Here is a 17,613-nt window from a genome sequence, read left to right as displayed (position 1 = left end):
TATAACTCACTAACCCCCTACCCCTGGTTTTCCCCTCCCCCCTCCCAATGAATGGAGAAGTATTAATAGGCCACTGTTCCATGAATGATTCCTTGAACTATGTTAACTACTTATGCAAAACAATCTGTTCCACCTTCTCTCTCTCACCAACAGAAACTGATCCAATAAAAGATATTACTTCGCCCACTTTGTTTCTCTAAGAACGTTTGAAGACATTTATGGGCAAGAAGTGGTCTTCAAATGAAGACGCAGAAGAGAAATGAGAGTTGGCAGAAAGGATCTCAGAATTGTTTTAAGTTGTCAGCTTGTCATTTTCAGGGACTTCTATGTGCAATTTTAATATGGTTTTGTATTACTGCAACTGTTGCCTTTCTGATTATATTTCTCACTGGGATTATGCTTCTGAACATAACAGAGACAGGATATTTGTTTTTTAAGTGGATTTTTTCATAGACTAGCACGCATGATGTTCCTCTAAATTCTCTCCCTTAAAGTGTTTCTACAGTGGGATTTAATTTCTCTTCCTAGGATACTATGACAGACATATTAGAAATCAATGAGACAGACAGACCAAACCCATTTCTAATAACCTTCCTAATTCTGTTTACCCAAGAGAACAGAACAACCTCTTTTGGGCAAAAGTCTGAGGTGATGTGCTGTGCCATACTTGAACTCTCAACCTAGTAGGAAGAGGGGGATTATGGTGGATTTAAGACACCTGTGTGCCCTTTTGATCCTGGCCTGCTCCAGAAGCTGGAGCGGCCCCCCGGCATCAGTTAGACAGCTTTGAAGTCTAAGACGTGGCAGCCTTTCTGGAATCTGCACAATGCTATGTGCTGCAGCCCTACCCCCAATATGTCCCTCTTCTCCCCATAGCCACCCCACCACACACACAACATGCCCCTATGCCAGGGCTTGTTGGGGGGTTCTTGAATAACAGCCTCACAGCTATCTTCCTCAGTTCCTGCACCAGGGGAATCTTCCCTTGCAGCAACTGGGGCTTTTACAACCCATTTATGTTGCTCCACCTCTTTTACCTGGTGCAAAGAGGCCAAAGTAGAGGTGGGGATCTCATTTCTAATACTTTTTGGCCTCTTCTTGTCCTCATTTCAAGAAAGAGAACAAGGACATTAGTGTGGCTTATGTAGCTTTCTGGGTTTAGAACATCTGTCCTTCGAATAATTACAGTTACAGTTTATATCATTATTATTTAGTTTGTGGTCTCACACAGAATGGGGCTGGCATTTCTCAAATGCAGAAGACACAGTCCCTGACCCAAGGAGCTTAAAGTTTAAACAGACAGAGACCGATGGGAGGTGTATGTATGTGTGGGGGGAAGAAGTGGAAGGATCACAAGCAGAGTGATCCTGGTAAAGACAGGCATGTGTCTTGTTAGTTCAGCTTTCCTGGTAAATAGCCACCAGAACTGGCCTACCACATGAGGGATAGTAAGCTGCCTCCCATGAAGAGTTTAGTAGCAGATACGAGTTAAATGCCCTGGAGCTCTGGGACACATTCCTTCTGGGACAACGTTACTCCACACAAACTCTTATTCTGGACTGTGCCCTCAGGTACAATTGAACCCTGAAAGAAAAGCAACTCACTGTAACAGAGAGTTGGGTTCAGTGTAGGCAGAGACACAGCTTGCATCTAGGGCATAAACTAAAAGGTAAAGTGTAAGGATTAAAGGGAGATTGTTGAATAACGCAGGACCTATATTTACAGGTCTATTACAAGAGTGGGTGGGTGAGGTTCTGCGGCCTGCAATGGGCAAGAGGTCAGACTAGATGATCCCTCCTGGCCTTAAAGTCTATGAGTCTATATTTAACTTGCCTCAGGTCTGTTAGAATTTCCATGCATCTTTGGTGGATGGAAAGAGGAATTTGAGTTTGGGAAAAGCAAAATTTTCTTCCAACAGTGAAAGCAGCTTTTTTCTGAATGCAACATAATATGAATGTTCCTGGCAAAGTGACAGAATGTTTTACACCTAAAGCAAAGCTGGTATAACAGCAAAAGGATGTTGATGTTGCTTTGGGTGTGATATCCTCACAGAGGCCTATTTGGAAAATACATATAGTAGCCTTCAGCAGTATATACAGACGGAGGAGCCTGTTGCAGAGTCCACAGAGCAATATTTGCATATTTCAAACACAGACCCATAGACGAGAGTTCACATGCAATATTGAAAACTATCCAGTTAATATGAGGCACTTCTAGTAGTGCCCTCTGTAGCTAGAGAGCACAGAGAAACTCCGTGAGTTGTTCTCAAGTTCTCCCACATCCTTAGCATGGGATGATAACCACCAAAAGTTACAAAGATGCATGACCACTCTTTTGACAAGAGGAAAAAACATAGGAAATACGAATAAACTTACACCAGCAACCCCTGAAATACCTACAGGTATACAGCAGATCATGGGTAGGCTCAAGCCGCAAAATGGTGACATAACCTCTCTCTCTCTGCCTCCCCTATTGCCTCTCAATAGTCTGATCCTACAAGGTGCTAAGCATCCTCCATTCCAACTGAAATCAATCACAGAGTCAGGCTCACAATCTGTAAAGATGTTGATACTATAGCTTGTGCCCTAGCATTTAGCCCAGGGGGATTAGGGGGGGTTACATGATCATACGTACTTCAGGAGGTCTGATATTCCATCTAGTAAAGGGTAGAAGAGACAGACAGACAGACATAGGCCCAGATCCTGGGTCATGGCAGCACTGTGCTCAGCACAGCTCTGGAAATGGAATGGGGTATGACTTGTGCCTCTTGTTCCTTGACTGAATGCTGGGCCGGTCCCCGATGGACATTAGACCAGAAAGCAGCTCTAAACTGTCCCAGCTCCCTATGGCACCAAGGAGCCATTCTGGCAGCTGGGGATTCCCAGGTCATAGGGGTTCCTCCCACCATGACACCATTTCCCTGACTGAGGAGCCTCCATGTCACCCAAGGATCCCCTATACAAGGTGATATTCCCAACGCTAACCAAGCTGGTTTTAGGGCAGCTTTGCACCAACTGTGCCAAACTACCATAGTGTGGCTAAGGATCTGCCCCCCAATAGCAGTAGTTTAATTCTACGCAAAAACCTATGCAATGTTAGGGCTGAAATAGCTAATGTTCAAAAGACAGGAAATTTCAAAATTTAGGGTCCCTAACTACACCAGCATTAATTCATGTTCTTTTTTATTATACACAGGAATAACAAACCAACAATAGTATACTAAAGGTTATATTTTAAAAGAAAACCGGGCTAGAAGATACAACCAGAATGCAAGGTGGCTGAGTTAATTCTTGGAGGACCAATTTCAACTACTGCAACTTCCTGACTTAGAAGTTTTTGATAATTCAAGATTAATGCTGAGATGCCACTAGTTTTTTTATATGTATTTTTCCAGAGACTTTTAAAGACATAATATTGGTGGAAATAAAAGAAAAAATGAAACCTGAGGATGTCTGTCTTGTTGATGTCACCAAAGCTAACAACTTCCTTGATCAGAAGCCTATGCCAAAGATTTCCTGGACTTATGGCGGTTTTCTCTGAAGAGCTTTCAGGCTTTATTAGAGGGGCTTCCAGGATCCTTGTATCTGGATTTACTATGATAAAAGTCACCCTACATGGGGAGCTCCTGTCATACCCCAATGGTCCCATCCCTCAGGAGGTCCCCTGGGAGAGGCAGATCAGCATTGTATATTGCTAATGCTATTGCAAGCTTCGCAAGGCATTTTGGGAAGGGACAAAGGTGTGAGTGTGGAGTGGAAGATTCCTTTGCAGGCTGCGAGAGGCCAAAGGGGGAGGGAGGAAGAGAGTAGAGAATGGGTTAACTCAATACTTCAGCTAGCTCAGTCAGAAGATAAGACGCTGGCCCCAGTCCAAGGTCATGGAGCCCGACGAGAAGCCTGCAGCTCTATTCATATCTTAGCCAACCCCAGCCAGCCATAAGAAAAGGAGAACTAAGCTGAGCAGGACTGCAGAGATTGCAAAAACGAATGAGATGGCGAAGGCCAGCCGAAAGGGGGGAAAACAAAGTTTTGCATCCCTGGAGCTGATGTGTTTTGGGAAAGCTGAGGAGGCCACAGAGACCTGGTTTGGACTGGTACAAAGAGCACAGGGAACAGAGGTCGCTGAATGAAATGCCCCCAAAAGAACCCAGGACTTAAAAACCCTTCTGAGAGGCGAGGCAAATCGGAGATCAACAGCGGACCCTGGACGATCTGTGTGCACAGGACAGAACTCCCGTCCATCCCTCTCCCTCTTCTTCTTACGTTACACCCAGGCCTGGCCAGCCTCGGGTAGTGCGTGTGTGAGTATGAAAGTGGGTTAGGGCTTGGGGCACTAACGCTTTCTTCCTTCCTCTGTGTGACATGGGGAACCCCTCCCCCCCAGCACTCTCTGCTGCTACTTTATTATTTTACTAATAAAGCTTTAAAACTTAAACCCTTGGTGTGCTCCTTCATTCCCCCCCCCCCCAAAACAAACAAAAAAAAAAAAACGATCCTGCAGCCTCAGCCTGATCACCTGATGCTTCAGGCAGATTGGTAACTAGAATCTGTCACACTCCTAAAAGATCATTGTTAATAGTGGTGACCTAAAGCTAGCTATTCTTTATGTAATCTGAATCTTGAATACTCAGCCCTGGCTCAGTGGGACTTGAAATATCAAACCACATTTAAAGAAAATTATCTGAATCTGGAAAAATATCATGATGTTAAACAATTCGCAAATCCTTAAGAAAATGCACTTCATGTTGCATTCAGGCTTGAATTTATTCTCAGATCTAGAAAACTGGCAAATCCTTAAGAAATCCTTAAGATCTAGAAAACTAGCAAATCCTTAAGAAATGCACTTCACTTTGCATTCAGGCTTGAATTTATTTTCAGATCTAGAAAATCAGAAATGTTTGAGTTAACCATGTGCAAAATGTCTGATTGAAACATTGGGAAAGTGCATAATTAAAAAAAAAAATCCTAATAAAAAATCCCCCAGATTTGCTCACGTGACTTCGCTTTCCCCCAGCAAACTCAGTCCCTAACCCCCTCATCCATGGTCTGATCTCAAGCACTGACTAGTACATATAGTATAACTAGAACTATAATTGTACATGGTGTATGTTACACATATGCATAGAAAATGGTAAAGGGTGAAATGACCCTAGTGCATTTTGTGTAAATATTTTTTTACATAAATTTCTAAAATATAGGTGTTAAGGATGAAGTTGTAGTTTTTGTTTGTGTGGATACTGTAAATATCAGGAGATCAATAAACTCATTTCTTCAATTCTTTTTAGTTCTGACTGAAAATGCACTTTTGCCCATCTATGATTATAACAACATGCAGCTCTTATATATTGCTTCTCATCTATACAGCTCTAAGTGCTTTACAAAAGAAGATCAGTATCATTACCCCCATTTTACAGATGGGGAAACTGAGACACAGAGAGCTGAAGTGGCTTGTCCAAGGTCACCCAGCAGCAGAGCCAGGAACAGAGCCGATCTCCAGACTCCTACTGCAATGCACTATCTTCGAGGCCAGATTCTGCCTCTCTTACCCATCCTGAGAAGTATCTTAGGACCCAGTTCAGCAAAGCAGTTTTGCATTTGTTTAAGTCCCACTGAAATCAATGGGACTTAGTCACACACTTAATTTTAAGGATGTGCTTAAGTACTTTGTTGAATTGGGGCCTGGGAAGCTGGCCCCAATAAATGAAGTGGTTCCAGCTCCCTGGTGCCAGAGCAGACTGGTTCAGTCAGGAAGGGCAGGTAAGGGTTGCCAGGTTCAGTCAGAGGAGACTTAATGAGGGAGAGAGTCCTTGTGAGAGTCAGTCAGGAGAGGTGGGAGATTGGAAGATGTCTCTGGGGAAAGCTGAAGAGGGAGAAATTGGCTAGGAGACCATATGTTTGGGACCTGGGGGGGAGGTTGAAGGCAGGAGAGCATTAAGATGCGTTTGCTGGATGGTGTCCCCAAGCCAGAGTGCTAGAGCCGGAGGGCTGAAGGCAGGGGAAGCAGGGAAGAGAGTTGCCTGCTGGCTCTAAGCCAGAGGGCTGAAGACAAGGGCCGGAGATGGCTGAAGGCTGGGCAGCAAAAGAGAAGCTTACCGGCTGACATCTCCAGAGCTGGACCGAGAGGAACTGAGAGGGCCAGGGGAGTGAGGGATGCTCCCCTGGCAAGGATGCTCCCAGCAGAGAGGCTGTGAGGGTTTCTGTTGGGAAGAGCAGGATGGCACTCCAGCTGGAAGGGATAAGAACTTAAAAACGGCCATACTGGGTCAGACCAATGGTCCATCTAGCCCTGTCTTCAGACAGTGGCCAATGCCAGGTGCTTCAGAGGGAATGAACAGAACAGGTAATCATCAAGTGATCCATCTCCTGTTGCCCATTCCCAGCTTCTGGCAAACAGGGGCTAGGGATACTTTAGATCATGGTTTTGCATCCCTGCTCATCCTGGCTAATAACCATTCATGGACCTATCCCCCATGAACTTAGGCAGTTCTTTTTTGAACCCTGTTATAGTCTTGGTCTTCACAACATCCTCTGGCAAAGAGTTTCACATGTTGACTGTGCATTGAGTGAAGTACTTCCTTTTGTTTTAAACCTGCTGCCTATTAATGTCATTTGGTGACCCCTAGTTCTTGTGTTATGAGAAGGAGTAAATAACACTTCCTTATTTACTTCCTCCACACTAGTCATGACTTTATAGACTCTATCATATCCCCCTTAGCTGTCTCTTTTCCAAGCTGAAAGACCCAGTCTTATTAATCTCCCCTCTTATGGAAACTGTTCCATGCCCCAAATCATTTGTTGCCCTTTTTTGAACCTTTTCCAATTCCAATATGTCCTTTTTGAGATGGGGCGACCAGATCTGCACACAGTATTCATGGTGTGGGTGTACCATGGATTTATATAGAGGCAATCTGATATTTTCTTACTATTATCTGTCCCTTTCCTAATGATTCCCAGCTGTCCTAGCATAAGGACTGGAGAGGGCTGTACCGAAGAAGTGGAACACAGTGAGGGACACTAGGGCTGTATGTTACACTGTTCAGACTATGCTGGGGAAATCCAGACTATAGTAATAGGACTTTTGTTATGATTAATATGCATGGGATATTTGTAATCAAATTGACCCCACAAGGCCTATTTATCTGCAGAAAGACTCCGTGGACAATTTCCGGGAAGTTTGAAAGGGGAATCTGTAGCAGGCACATGCCTACCAAAACACAGCAAGACACCACTCCCAGTTGGGACGGCAGCCTGATGACAGTGTCTTACTCTGCAAGAAGGTGTGCAGGCGCACATAGACAGACAGACAGACTTAGTAAATATTTAGCTGTCTACAGATTATAACTAATCACTGGAGTTTTCGTTTTCTCAAAATGACTTGCATCTTAATATTTCTACCTAATACTCAATAACTCTACCAGCTATAACTTACATTTGGCTGATACAAGAATGACTGATCCTATAATGAATTTAGGATACAAAGAAAACTAAGTTACCTGGGCATTCATAAACAACCACGTATAGGCAGGACCATTATGGCATTAGCCTGGAGGAAAGCAAACTGTTTAAATAGGTTTTAATATCCGAAATGCCTCCTAGAAATATAAAATCAGCTACCAGCTTATTTCAAAAGCAAGAAGTCTAATAGCTGTACTTTGCTATTATATCAATAGGTGTCACTGCTGACAATGAGAATCACTGTAGCAGGTACCAGGCAAGACACTAAACACAACCATATAGACAATAAATAAATGAAACCATCAGAAGAAAAACTGTGTATGTGAGGGGAGGGATGTCTCTCTTTTGTACCTCTCAACCCTGAGCGGATGACAGTAGGAGACAAGTCATCATAGTTGTTCATTAAACTAATTTCTCCTGACGTGAAGCTGACAGTGAGTAGTGGTTTGGTGTTCTGCACAGGGACTGGATATGCAGCTGGACCATCTGCAAAAACAAGATTGTTGAGTAAGCAAAAAAGGAGCTATCAAATGCGATTAAACCCAGGTAAAAGCACATTTCAGTCCAGCCTACTGTCACAATGACCAGTTCTGAGACTTGAATTCTGCCTGATTATTTTTTCCCCATGGACATGACCAAAGGCAAAATACACTTGGCTAGTTAGCCTGCCTCTCTGACACTATGAAACCAACCTCTAACCTGTACCCTCCCCATCCAAAGAACAGTACCTCTAGAGTGTGATCGCAAGAAACTGAAAGCAAATTTTCCACTCCTCTACGGTATTCTAGTATTCCTTGCCTGAAACTCTGTTGTTATTCCATTTTAGGCCTATGCCTCTCTCTCTCTCTCTCTCTCTCCACAGCCACTGATGGGAGGGTGGAGTCATTCATTTCAGCTGGCGTTTGAAAGTACTGGGTAGTCAGTGTCACCAAGAAGTAACAAAGACTAGGTACCAGACATTTTTACCACAGCACACCTATAAAGCACTATACATATAATACTGTATTATACTATTATAATCATACTTACAATTATATGCTTGCTACATTTTATCACATTGGGGGATTCTGCTGAAGACACCAGGAACATCGTAAGTGCATCTGAGTATAGCAACTAACCCCTTACAGATTTCAGTGCTTTACATGTTAAGCGCTAAATAGTGTATCCTCTGACCAGAGTCCAAATATGTCTTGATGCCTACATGCAAGGGGGATATGAGCAAACGGTGCTTTGGTGACCATTTCTTAGAATGTCCTTGCCTCCATAAGCTTATTTTTCAGTGTTCATGTGAAACTTCCTTTGTATTTAATATTTAATGACCAATAGCACCATCTGTATCATTCATTATTTAATTCTCTTCTTTGACTGGTTCTGACAGAAGACATTGCAGTCCCTAGATAAGACAGTTATCAGGACCCAAGCGCAGTGCATTTTGAGTAATCAAATATGACACAGTTGGCTAAGAATGGCAGTGCTTCCAGAACTCACAAGAGGGGTGATCAAAAAAGTACCTGGAGGAAAGAAATTGTCCTATAGTTGGTACATTTCCAAATAAATACATAAATTGGCATTGTTTTTAGATGAGTAAAAATCCATCACACATCAAGTCCCTCCCACACATCTATGTGAGTCAAAGGCTTGTCACCTTTGAGAAGTTTCTGATGCACCTGTAAAGCTTTAAAAAGAACACATCATATTAGAATAATCATTAGAAGCAGGCCTGTAATGAGAGTCCACCCACTCCTGATTGACTCAGCACCAGTAAGCATGTTTCCTGCTCTACGAAGGATCATTTTGAGTTGCTAGTTCTCTCCCATCCTTCATCCAAATCCACCACCCCAAAATTGGACCCTTGGTATTGCAAAATGGCAACAAAATACAACTACCTTTTTCCTTGCCATTCATCTAAAGCTTCCTTGGAAATCTGAAGTGACAGGAATCCTTTTCATCCTCTTCTTTTACAAAGGCAAAGCTCCAGCACTACTGGAGAGGGGCTGAGGTGGTGATTCATATCCATATGAAAGCCTGAGCTAAAGCCAGGTTCAATGGTGCTGAACTCTCACTAGCTGATTTCACAAGATTTCTGCCACTCTAAGTTACACCTAAACTGGTTACAGAAAACATGCCCCTTTTGGAGTGGATCTGAAGTAGATCTGAACTGCCAGGGCATGTTTGGAACCAACAGATCAGATCTGAGGTGCTGGTTCAGACTCATCTTTAGTCAATATGTACTTTAATTTTCCACTGTCCCATCAACATTTATATTATTCTTTAAATTAGTTGGACTTGATATACTGGAATAACAATTTTGTCCCCAGCACTAGCCAAGAGGAGTATCAGTTTAGTATCTGAACTGTCCTTTTACTGGGGGACTATATCCTGCCCTTGCAGGAGAATGAACACAATCATCTATTAGGTCTTTGCCATCTCTAACTTCTATGATGGTTTAAAAGCCAATTGGTGCACCTAATCATGCGATACTATACCATGGTAGGGAGGAAGGGACTTCATCCTGACCGCAACTGGTAATTAATGTATGCTTGGAAGCATGAGGACTGATAGGCCTAATCACCCTTTTCCTAGCTAGTGTAACCGCAGGGCTATTTTCACATCTAATCCTTTTATGAAAAGTACTAAGCTCAGTACTAGCAGGGAGGGACTTTATACTGAGAAGCATGATCACTGGTTAAACAGGATTTCTTGGAAATAAAACTCACACTATTTATAGATATGTTTAACAGTACTGGAAATATTATTGTCATGGGTGACCCTTTATATGGATCTATATTATAATGCACTAGTTTCTCTGACTACCTGTCCTATGACAATATGCATGAGGACAGCTGGCTTATACTGCTAAAATGTGTCAGACATGCTCAGTAATGATACTACTTTGCTCTTACGCCATGTTTTTCACTCACAGATCTCAAAGCACTTTATGAAGGTATCATTATCCCTACTTTACCAATGGGGACAGAGAGGGGAGTGACTTGCAGTGGGTCAGTGGCAGAGGTGGGAATAGAATGCAGGTCTTTCCCTCCCTATTCAGTGTTCTATCCGCTGCCCCTTGTGGATGAAACCTTGGAAGATGTATGTTCCAATACTACTATAAAGCATGACTGCTCCATGGCACTGCTGTTAGTTAAGTGTTAGCAAACATTAAACAAAAAAAAGCTGAAGGCAACATCACCTTGCGGTGGGGAGTAGTCATCAGAATCTGTGTCACTTTCACTGCTGTCTTCCACCAGGAAGCTGGGGTAGTTCCAAGACATACTGAGGATGCCATCTGACTCGTGAAGGAGAACATGTGCCAGCATTCGGCCATGGCAGTCCATGACGATAACTTGACCATCAGCAGTGCCAAACAGTACCTGAAAACAACAGAATGGGACACTTAGGAGAGAGACAGTTCCATCAAATGTAACTGATTTAAGACTTAGAATACATCTTGTCAATTAACTAGGTGCATTGAAAATTAATCCAAAGCAAAGTAGTGAGATGTTCCACGGGTCAGTCTCTAAACTGGTACTACAACCCAGAAAAAAACATGTTCAAAGAATGTTGTTAAGGTTGCAAAGTCAAGCACTCATAAATTAGGAAATGCAAGAAATAAGGCTGCCTGTGCAACCTTAATTTACCCCCTTCTGCTTATGCATTAGGATATTGCTTCTGTTGACCTCAATGAGAGTGGGACTGAAGAGAGAACTTTCTACCCACCTGATTGAAGTGGGGTGGACTGGATTTTCAGGTGAGGCCTAGGAGGGGATTCTGCTGGGAGGCAGAACTTTAGAGGGACTGGAAATCAACCAGCTGGCCTCATTAGTTTAATAGTTTATTCGATTGTCTATCTATCCCTAAATAAACTTGATTGTGTTCCTCACATACCCAGACTCTGAGTGTACTTGGAAGAAGGGAAGACACTTAAATTACCTTTAAGGATGACCACGGGGTTTAAAGTTTAAGTTCCTAAAACCTGAGTAAGTTTTCAGGTGAGGACTCAGGACAAACAATTTGTTTATTTTAAATAAAAAGAAAAGGAGTACTTGTGGCACCTTAGAGACTAACCAATTTATCTGAGCATAAGCTTTCGTGAGCTACAGCTCACTTCATCGGATGCATACTGTGGAAAGTACAGAAGATGTTTGTTTTTATACACACAAATCATGAAAAAATGGGTGTTTATCACTACAAAAGGCTTTCTCTCCCCCCACCCCACTCTCCTGCTGGTAATAGCTTATGTAAAGTGATCACTCTCCTTACAATGTGTATGATAATCAAGGTGGGCCATTTCCAGCACAAATCCAGGTTTTCTCCCCCAGCGCCCCCCCCCCACCCCAAACCCACTCTCCTGTTGGTAATAGCTTATCTAAAGTGATCACACAGGAGAGTGGGTTTGTGTGTGTGTGTGGTGATCACTTTAGATAAGCTATTACCAACAGGAGAGTGGGGTGGGGGGAGAGAAAGCCTTTTGTAGTGATAAAACACCCATTTTTTCATGATTTGTGTGTATAAAAACAAACATCTTCTGTATTTTCCACAGTATGCATCCGACAGCATATGCTCAAATAAATTGGTTAGTCTCTAAGGTGCCACAAGTACTCCTTTTCTTTTTGCGAATACAGACTAACACGGCTGTTACTCTGAAACCTTTATTTTAAATGGAATCCCTACACATTATTTGAACCTTGCCCTTATTGCTGTTAATGGCATGTGAGAGAAAGATTACAAGAGTGTTTACAATACCTCTAGAGTTTATATAATCCAGAACACCAAGAGGCGGCGAAAGGAGATTATGTCAGCTGTTACAATATTAAAGGGACAGATGACTAAGTGAGGTTTTAGCAGAGATTTCAAATGGATTATGAGAAACACAAAGATGGCTAGAGGAGGATGAGTTATTCAATTGATGAGCGACAGTTTGGGAGAAAGTGGGAGAATGTCCTCCGACAACTGTGACAAAAGACAATACAATCAATCAACTAGAACTAGATCATTATAGCCCAGGAGGAAGGCAATATGTTACACCTTCAGGAAAAGATAGAGGAGAGCTTCCATCCAATATATCAAACACAAAATGGATGATGTGAGGATTTTTCTTGTTTAAAATAGTATTTAACGAAGATGCAGTAAGTCTACAGAAACTGGAACTTACAGTTCTCTCTCCCTTAAGCATGTCCTGTGCCTTTATGCTTTGAACAAGTTAAGGTCTCTGTGTTTAGAGAATTTTAGAAGACTGGCAACCAACAATAAATAAGTTATTATAATGAATCCATGAAATGACAAATGCATTATTCAAGGCAGCTGCTGCTACCACATAGTTCTAACCAAGACACGTATATTTTAGGCAAATTTAACTGAACAACTTGAAATCTAGTGAGTTTCCAAAAAGGAATTAAAAGTAGTTTCATGTACTACATCTGCCCCTGTGCCCTTAGTGCACTACCTAATTTTGTGGTTTTACCCTTACATTTTTCATTATTTCAAGTGTGTTTCTCTAACCTGTTGCTGTGTGAAGCACTCATACAAATAAAAAGGGAAAATGACTGACTATACAGGGGAAACAGTGAAAATGTACAAATTAAACAAGCTGGGGAAAGGGGAAATACAGATTTTATTTTCTCATCTGCTACAGTGATCCTAGGTTTTACTGGTACAAATAGTACTTTAAAAAGTTTCAGACAGAAATGTAATTGTAAAGTTCTTTCCAAGCAGATGAAAGGAGGACACATTCCATATTTCCCATCATGTGCTGATCAACAGCTACAGAAGGCTGAAAGTGAGAGGAGATAATGCAAATGGGGGAGGAGCTTGGGGAAGCTTTTCATGGCTGGAAGTTTAAAAAAAATAAAATTAAACAATGCAAGCCCAATCCTGCTCTCATTTACACTGGTACAAACCTGGAGTAACTCCACAGGGGAACTTCAATGAAGGCCTTATTGAAGGCAATGGCGTTATTCCACCTTAGCACTGCTATAAGTCAAAGCAGAATTTGGTCATTAACTATAATCACTTTGTGATACAAATGCTTGTGTGCTAAATTCTGATTAATGTATATGCTAAGTAATGGTTTGGTTACCAGCCTGCCAATATCATCTTTAAGTATGAGGCTGGAAACGCTCTCCCTTTGCTCAGCCAAACCTTGCCTCTTATATGTCACCATTTGTACTCGTCTCCCACTCTCATCTTCTTGTCTCCTTTCAGGCTGCCCTGAGATTTTAACTGTTGCCTCCCCACCCAATCTTCCTGTGCACAAAAAACCTCCTACTTCTCCTTCCAATACCTCCTCTAACTGTTCATCTTCCATCAAGCCTTCCACAGATAATCACCACCTTCACGTCATGCCGCGACAACAGACTGTTTCTTTGACCGATCTACTTTGAATTTGACCTGATTGTAAAACTGACTGAATTTGATCTGTTACAGGGAATGTTCCTTCATACTTGTTTGCAAAGTACCAAGCACAGTGGGTGCTTAGCAATAATGTTGTCAAAATGAGATTTTCAGCAGCTGAACTACTGTAGCAGTAAGGAAAGCATTTGATACTGTTCCACATGGGAAATTATAGTTAAATTGGAGAAGGTGGGAATTAATACAAAAATCGGAAGGTGGGTAAGGAACTGGTTAAAGAGGAGATTACAATGGGTCATGCTGAAATGACAACTGTCAGGCTGGAGGGACATTACTAGTGGAGTTTCTCAAGGCTTGATCTTGGGACAAATTTTATTTGACATTTTCATTAATGACCTTGGGACAAAAAGTGGGAATGCGTTAATAAAATCTGCAGATGACACAAAGATGGGAGGTATTGCCAATATGGCGATGGACCGGACTATCACACAAGAACATGTGGATGACCTTGAAAACTGGAGCAATACAAATGGGATGACATTTAATCGTGCAAAGTACAAGGTCATGAGCTTAAGGACTAACAACAGTATTTATTATAAGTTGGGGACTTACCAGTTGAAAATGACAGAGGAGAAGAAAGACCTGAGTGTATTGGTCAATCACAGGATGACTGTGAGCTACCAATGTGATGCAGCCATGAAAAAGGCTAATGCAATTTTAGGATGCATCAGGGGAGATATTTCCAGCAGAGATACACAGGTGTTATAACCACTGTACAAGGCACTGGTGAGACCTCATCTGGAATACCTCATCATGTGCAGTTCTGGTCTCCCATATTTAAGAAAGATGAATTCAAACTGGAACAGGTGCAGAGAAGGGTACGAGGATGACCGGAAGAATAGAGAACCTGATTTATGAGAGGAGACTTAAAGACCTTGGCTTGTTTAGCTTGGCAAAACTAAGACTGAGGGGAGAAATGATTACCCTCTATAAAAACAGCAAGGAGGGAGAGGAATTATTTAAGTTAAGGGCCAAGGTTGCTACAAGAACAAATGGGTATAAACTGGTCATCAACAAATTTAGGACTGAAAATTAGACAAACGTTTTTAACCATCAGAGGAACAAAGTTGTAGAACAGCCTTCCAAGGGGAATAGCGAAAGCAAAAACTTAACTTGTTTCAAGGCTGAACTTGATAAGTTTATGGAGGAGATGGTACGACAAGACTGCCTACAATGGCATACGGACCATCCACATTTGCTTTTAGCTAATATCTCCTAAGACCAGAGATATCTGTGTTATGAGACAGAGAGAACAGAATTTCCTTTTCTACACCTCTAAACCATTCTTTATTTTTATATCAATCATGTCCCCTCCTACTTATCTCCTTCTAAGGTAAACAATCTCCCATCCCTGCACCATTCAGACTGATTTCCCTCATACAGACCACTCATTTTATAAAGGCTATCATATCCACTCTATTCATCTCATTTCTAAGAAACAATTCCAATCTTTTCAATATCTCTTTATATGAGAGTTTTTCCAGGTCTCTGGTTATTTTCATTGCTCTTCTCTGAACCTGCTCTAGTTTCATAATAGCCTTTTTAAGTTATGGCAAACAGTACGGTACACAGTATTCGAGATGCGGCTGCACCACTGATTGATATAGAGGCATCATAATATTTTCCATATTCTCCATCCCATTGCTTATATATCCTAACATCTTGTTTGCTATTTAGATCACAGCTGCATATGAGCAGAGGTCTTCACTGAGTTGTCTACAGTATAACCCAGGTCCATTTCTTGAATTGAAACAGCTAATTTAGAACCTTGTAAGGTGTGTATGGTAGTTTAAATTTTCCCCTCCAACGTGTATTACTTTGCATTTATTGACATGGCTTTCCTTTGCCATTGTGTTGCCCGTCATCTAGCTTGTTTAGGTCTCTCTGTAGTTCCTCACAATTCTCTCTGGTCCTAACATAAATAACTTTGTGTCATCTGCAAATTTTGCTACCTCACTGCTCACCCTCCTTTCCAGATAATTAATAAAAATATGAAACAACACAGGACCTAGTACAGAACCCTGGGCTATCCCATTGTTAACTCTTTGCCTTTATGAAAATTAACCATTTACTCTTACTCTTTGTTTTCTGCATCCTAGCCAATTTTTGATCCATGAGAATAATTTGCTTCTAACCCCATGACTACTTACCTTTTTTAGTAGCCTGTAGAGCAGTGGTTCCCAAACTGGGATTCGCGAAATGTTACAGGGGGTTCTCGGGAAAAAATTCCCTAATGGCAGACAGAGCTGTCCCTAGGGACCCCGGGCAGCACGGGGCCAGCAGCCTGGAGCCCCTGGACTTCCAAGAACTAAGCAGACCAAGCAAGCATATCTATCCTACTGAGGAAATTTAAACATCAAGACTCCTTATAAGAAATGGAAAGGGAGGGGGATAGTTTTTGCTGTTTTGAAAATTAAATAGACAGCTAGTATAGTTTTTAAAATTATTATGAAGAACAAGTTTAAGCTTTGTTGTAACGTGCGTTGTTTGCCTAGACTGTTCAAGACCTGAATGCTTGTGTAGTAGGAACTCTTTGAGTTGACTTCTTAAATATCTTCATGCTGTTTCACATCTGATACTCCTTGATGAAACATAGGAGCCTTGTCTTATAACAGGCTTATTCAAAGTGATACAAGCTACAAAAGTGAGATCTTGGAAGAGTGTTGCCATTTTCATAATGTAATAAAAATACTGTAATGGTAAATATTACTTAATAATAAATAGTGCATAATAAGCATGTCATAAAAACAAATTTTATATTTCCAAGATCACTGCTTTTATAATTTATACTCAGGTAAAGGAGAAAATCCCTGGAAATATTCATTTTTAGGAGGGGGTTCGCAAGACTTGTCAGTTTATTGAAAGGAGTTCACAGGTTCTTAAAGTTTGGGAACCACTGCTCTAGAGCGGGACCTTGTTACAGGCCTTTTGCAAGTCTATATAAATTATGTCTACCAGTTCTCCTTTATCCACTGCTTTATTGACATCTTCAAAGACGTCTACAAGACTAGTAAAACACAATTTTCTTTTGCACAAACCATGCTGGTTAGTCCCTATCATATCATGATCTTCCGGGTGTTTTGTAATTGTTTTTAACTATCATTTCAACCAATTTGCCAGGTATATAAACATACTGATTTATCACTCCCCAGATCATCCCTACATTTCTTTTGAAATACAGATACATTTGCTACCCTCCAATCGTCTGCAACAGAAGCTGTTTTTAATGAGAGATGCATGTTTTTGCTAGCAGCTTAGCCACTTCATACTTAAGTGCCTTCAGTATGTGCCACCTTGGTCTGGTGACTTACTGCATTTTAAATTGACAATCTGCTTCAGCACCTCTTCTTCTGTCACCTCAATCTCTGAGAGTATGAGATACTGAAAGAGAATCTTTGTTACCAAGAAAGAGCATGTCTAGGGCAGGAATCTCCCCAACATTCTTGATGGTGAAGACTGATGCAAAGAAATAATGTAGCTTCTCAGTAATGTCTTTATCTTCATTAATTATTCCCTTTACCCTCTGGTGATCCAGTGACCCACCAAATCTTGCAGTCTTCTTGCTTCTGGTACATTTAAGAATCTCTTGCTGTTTGTTTCTACATGCTTAGCTATTTGCTCTTCTAACTCCATTCTGGCCTTTCCCTCTTATAATTTAACTCCTGTAATTTATGCTCCTGTTTATTGGCTTCTCTAGGGTTAGATTTCCACATTTGAAGAATTTCTGTTTTGAATTGCCTCTCTAACCTTG

General features: G+C 41.5%; 1 protein-coding gene across 6 annotated transcripts in view; it reads right to left on the bottom strand.

Moving 5' to 3' along the window:
• The window catches only part of TULP4 (TUB like protein 4), a 278,219-nt gene that overhangs the window by 53,170 nt on the left and 207,436 nt on the right, over positions 1 to 17,613 (bottom strand). For 4 of the 6 annotated variants that reach the window (XM_073337794.1, XM_073337797.1, XM_073337795.1 and 1 more), the window contains 2 exons: positions 10,645 to 10,825; positions 7,806 to 7,940 (listed from right to left, as the gene is read on the bottom strand). In XM_073337794.1, coding sequence (XP_073193895.1) covers positions 7,806 to 7,940; positions 10,645 to 10,825 — 316 coding nt within the window. Of the gene's footprint in view, positions 1 to 7,805; positions 7,941 to 8,483; positions 8,873 to 10,644; positions 10,826 to 13,351; positions 13,399 to 17,613 lie in introns of those variants that run through there. The other 2 variants (XM_073337798.1, XM_073337799.1) reach the window with 2 other exon arrangements.

The sequence above is a fragment of the Lepidochelys kempii genome, chromosome 3 (assembly GCF_965140265.1).
Source record: "Lepidochelys kempii isolate rLepKem1 chromosome 3, rLepKem1.hap2, whole genome shotgun sequence".
Classification (NCBI taxonomy): domain Eukaryota; kingdom Metazoa; phylum Chordata; order Testudines; family Cheloniidae; genus Lepidochelys; species Lepidochelys kempii.
This window is presented reverse-complemented; position numbering and strand designations above follow the sequence as displayed.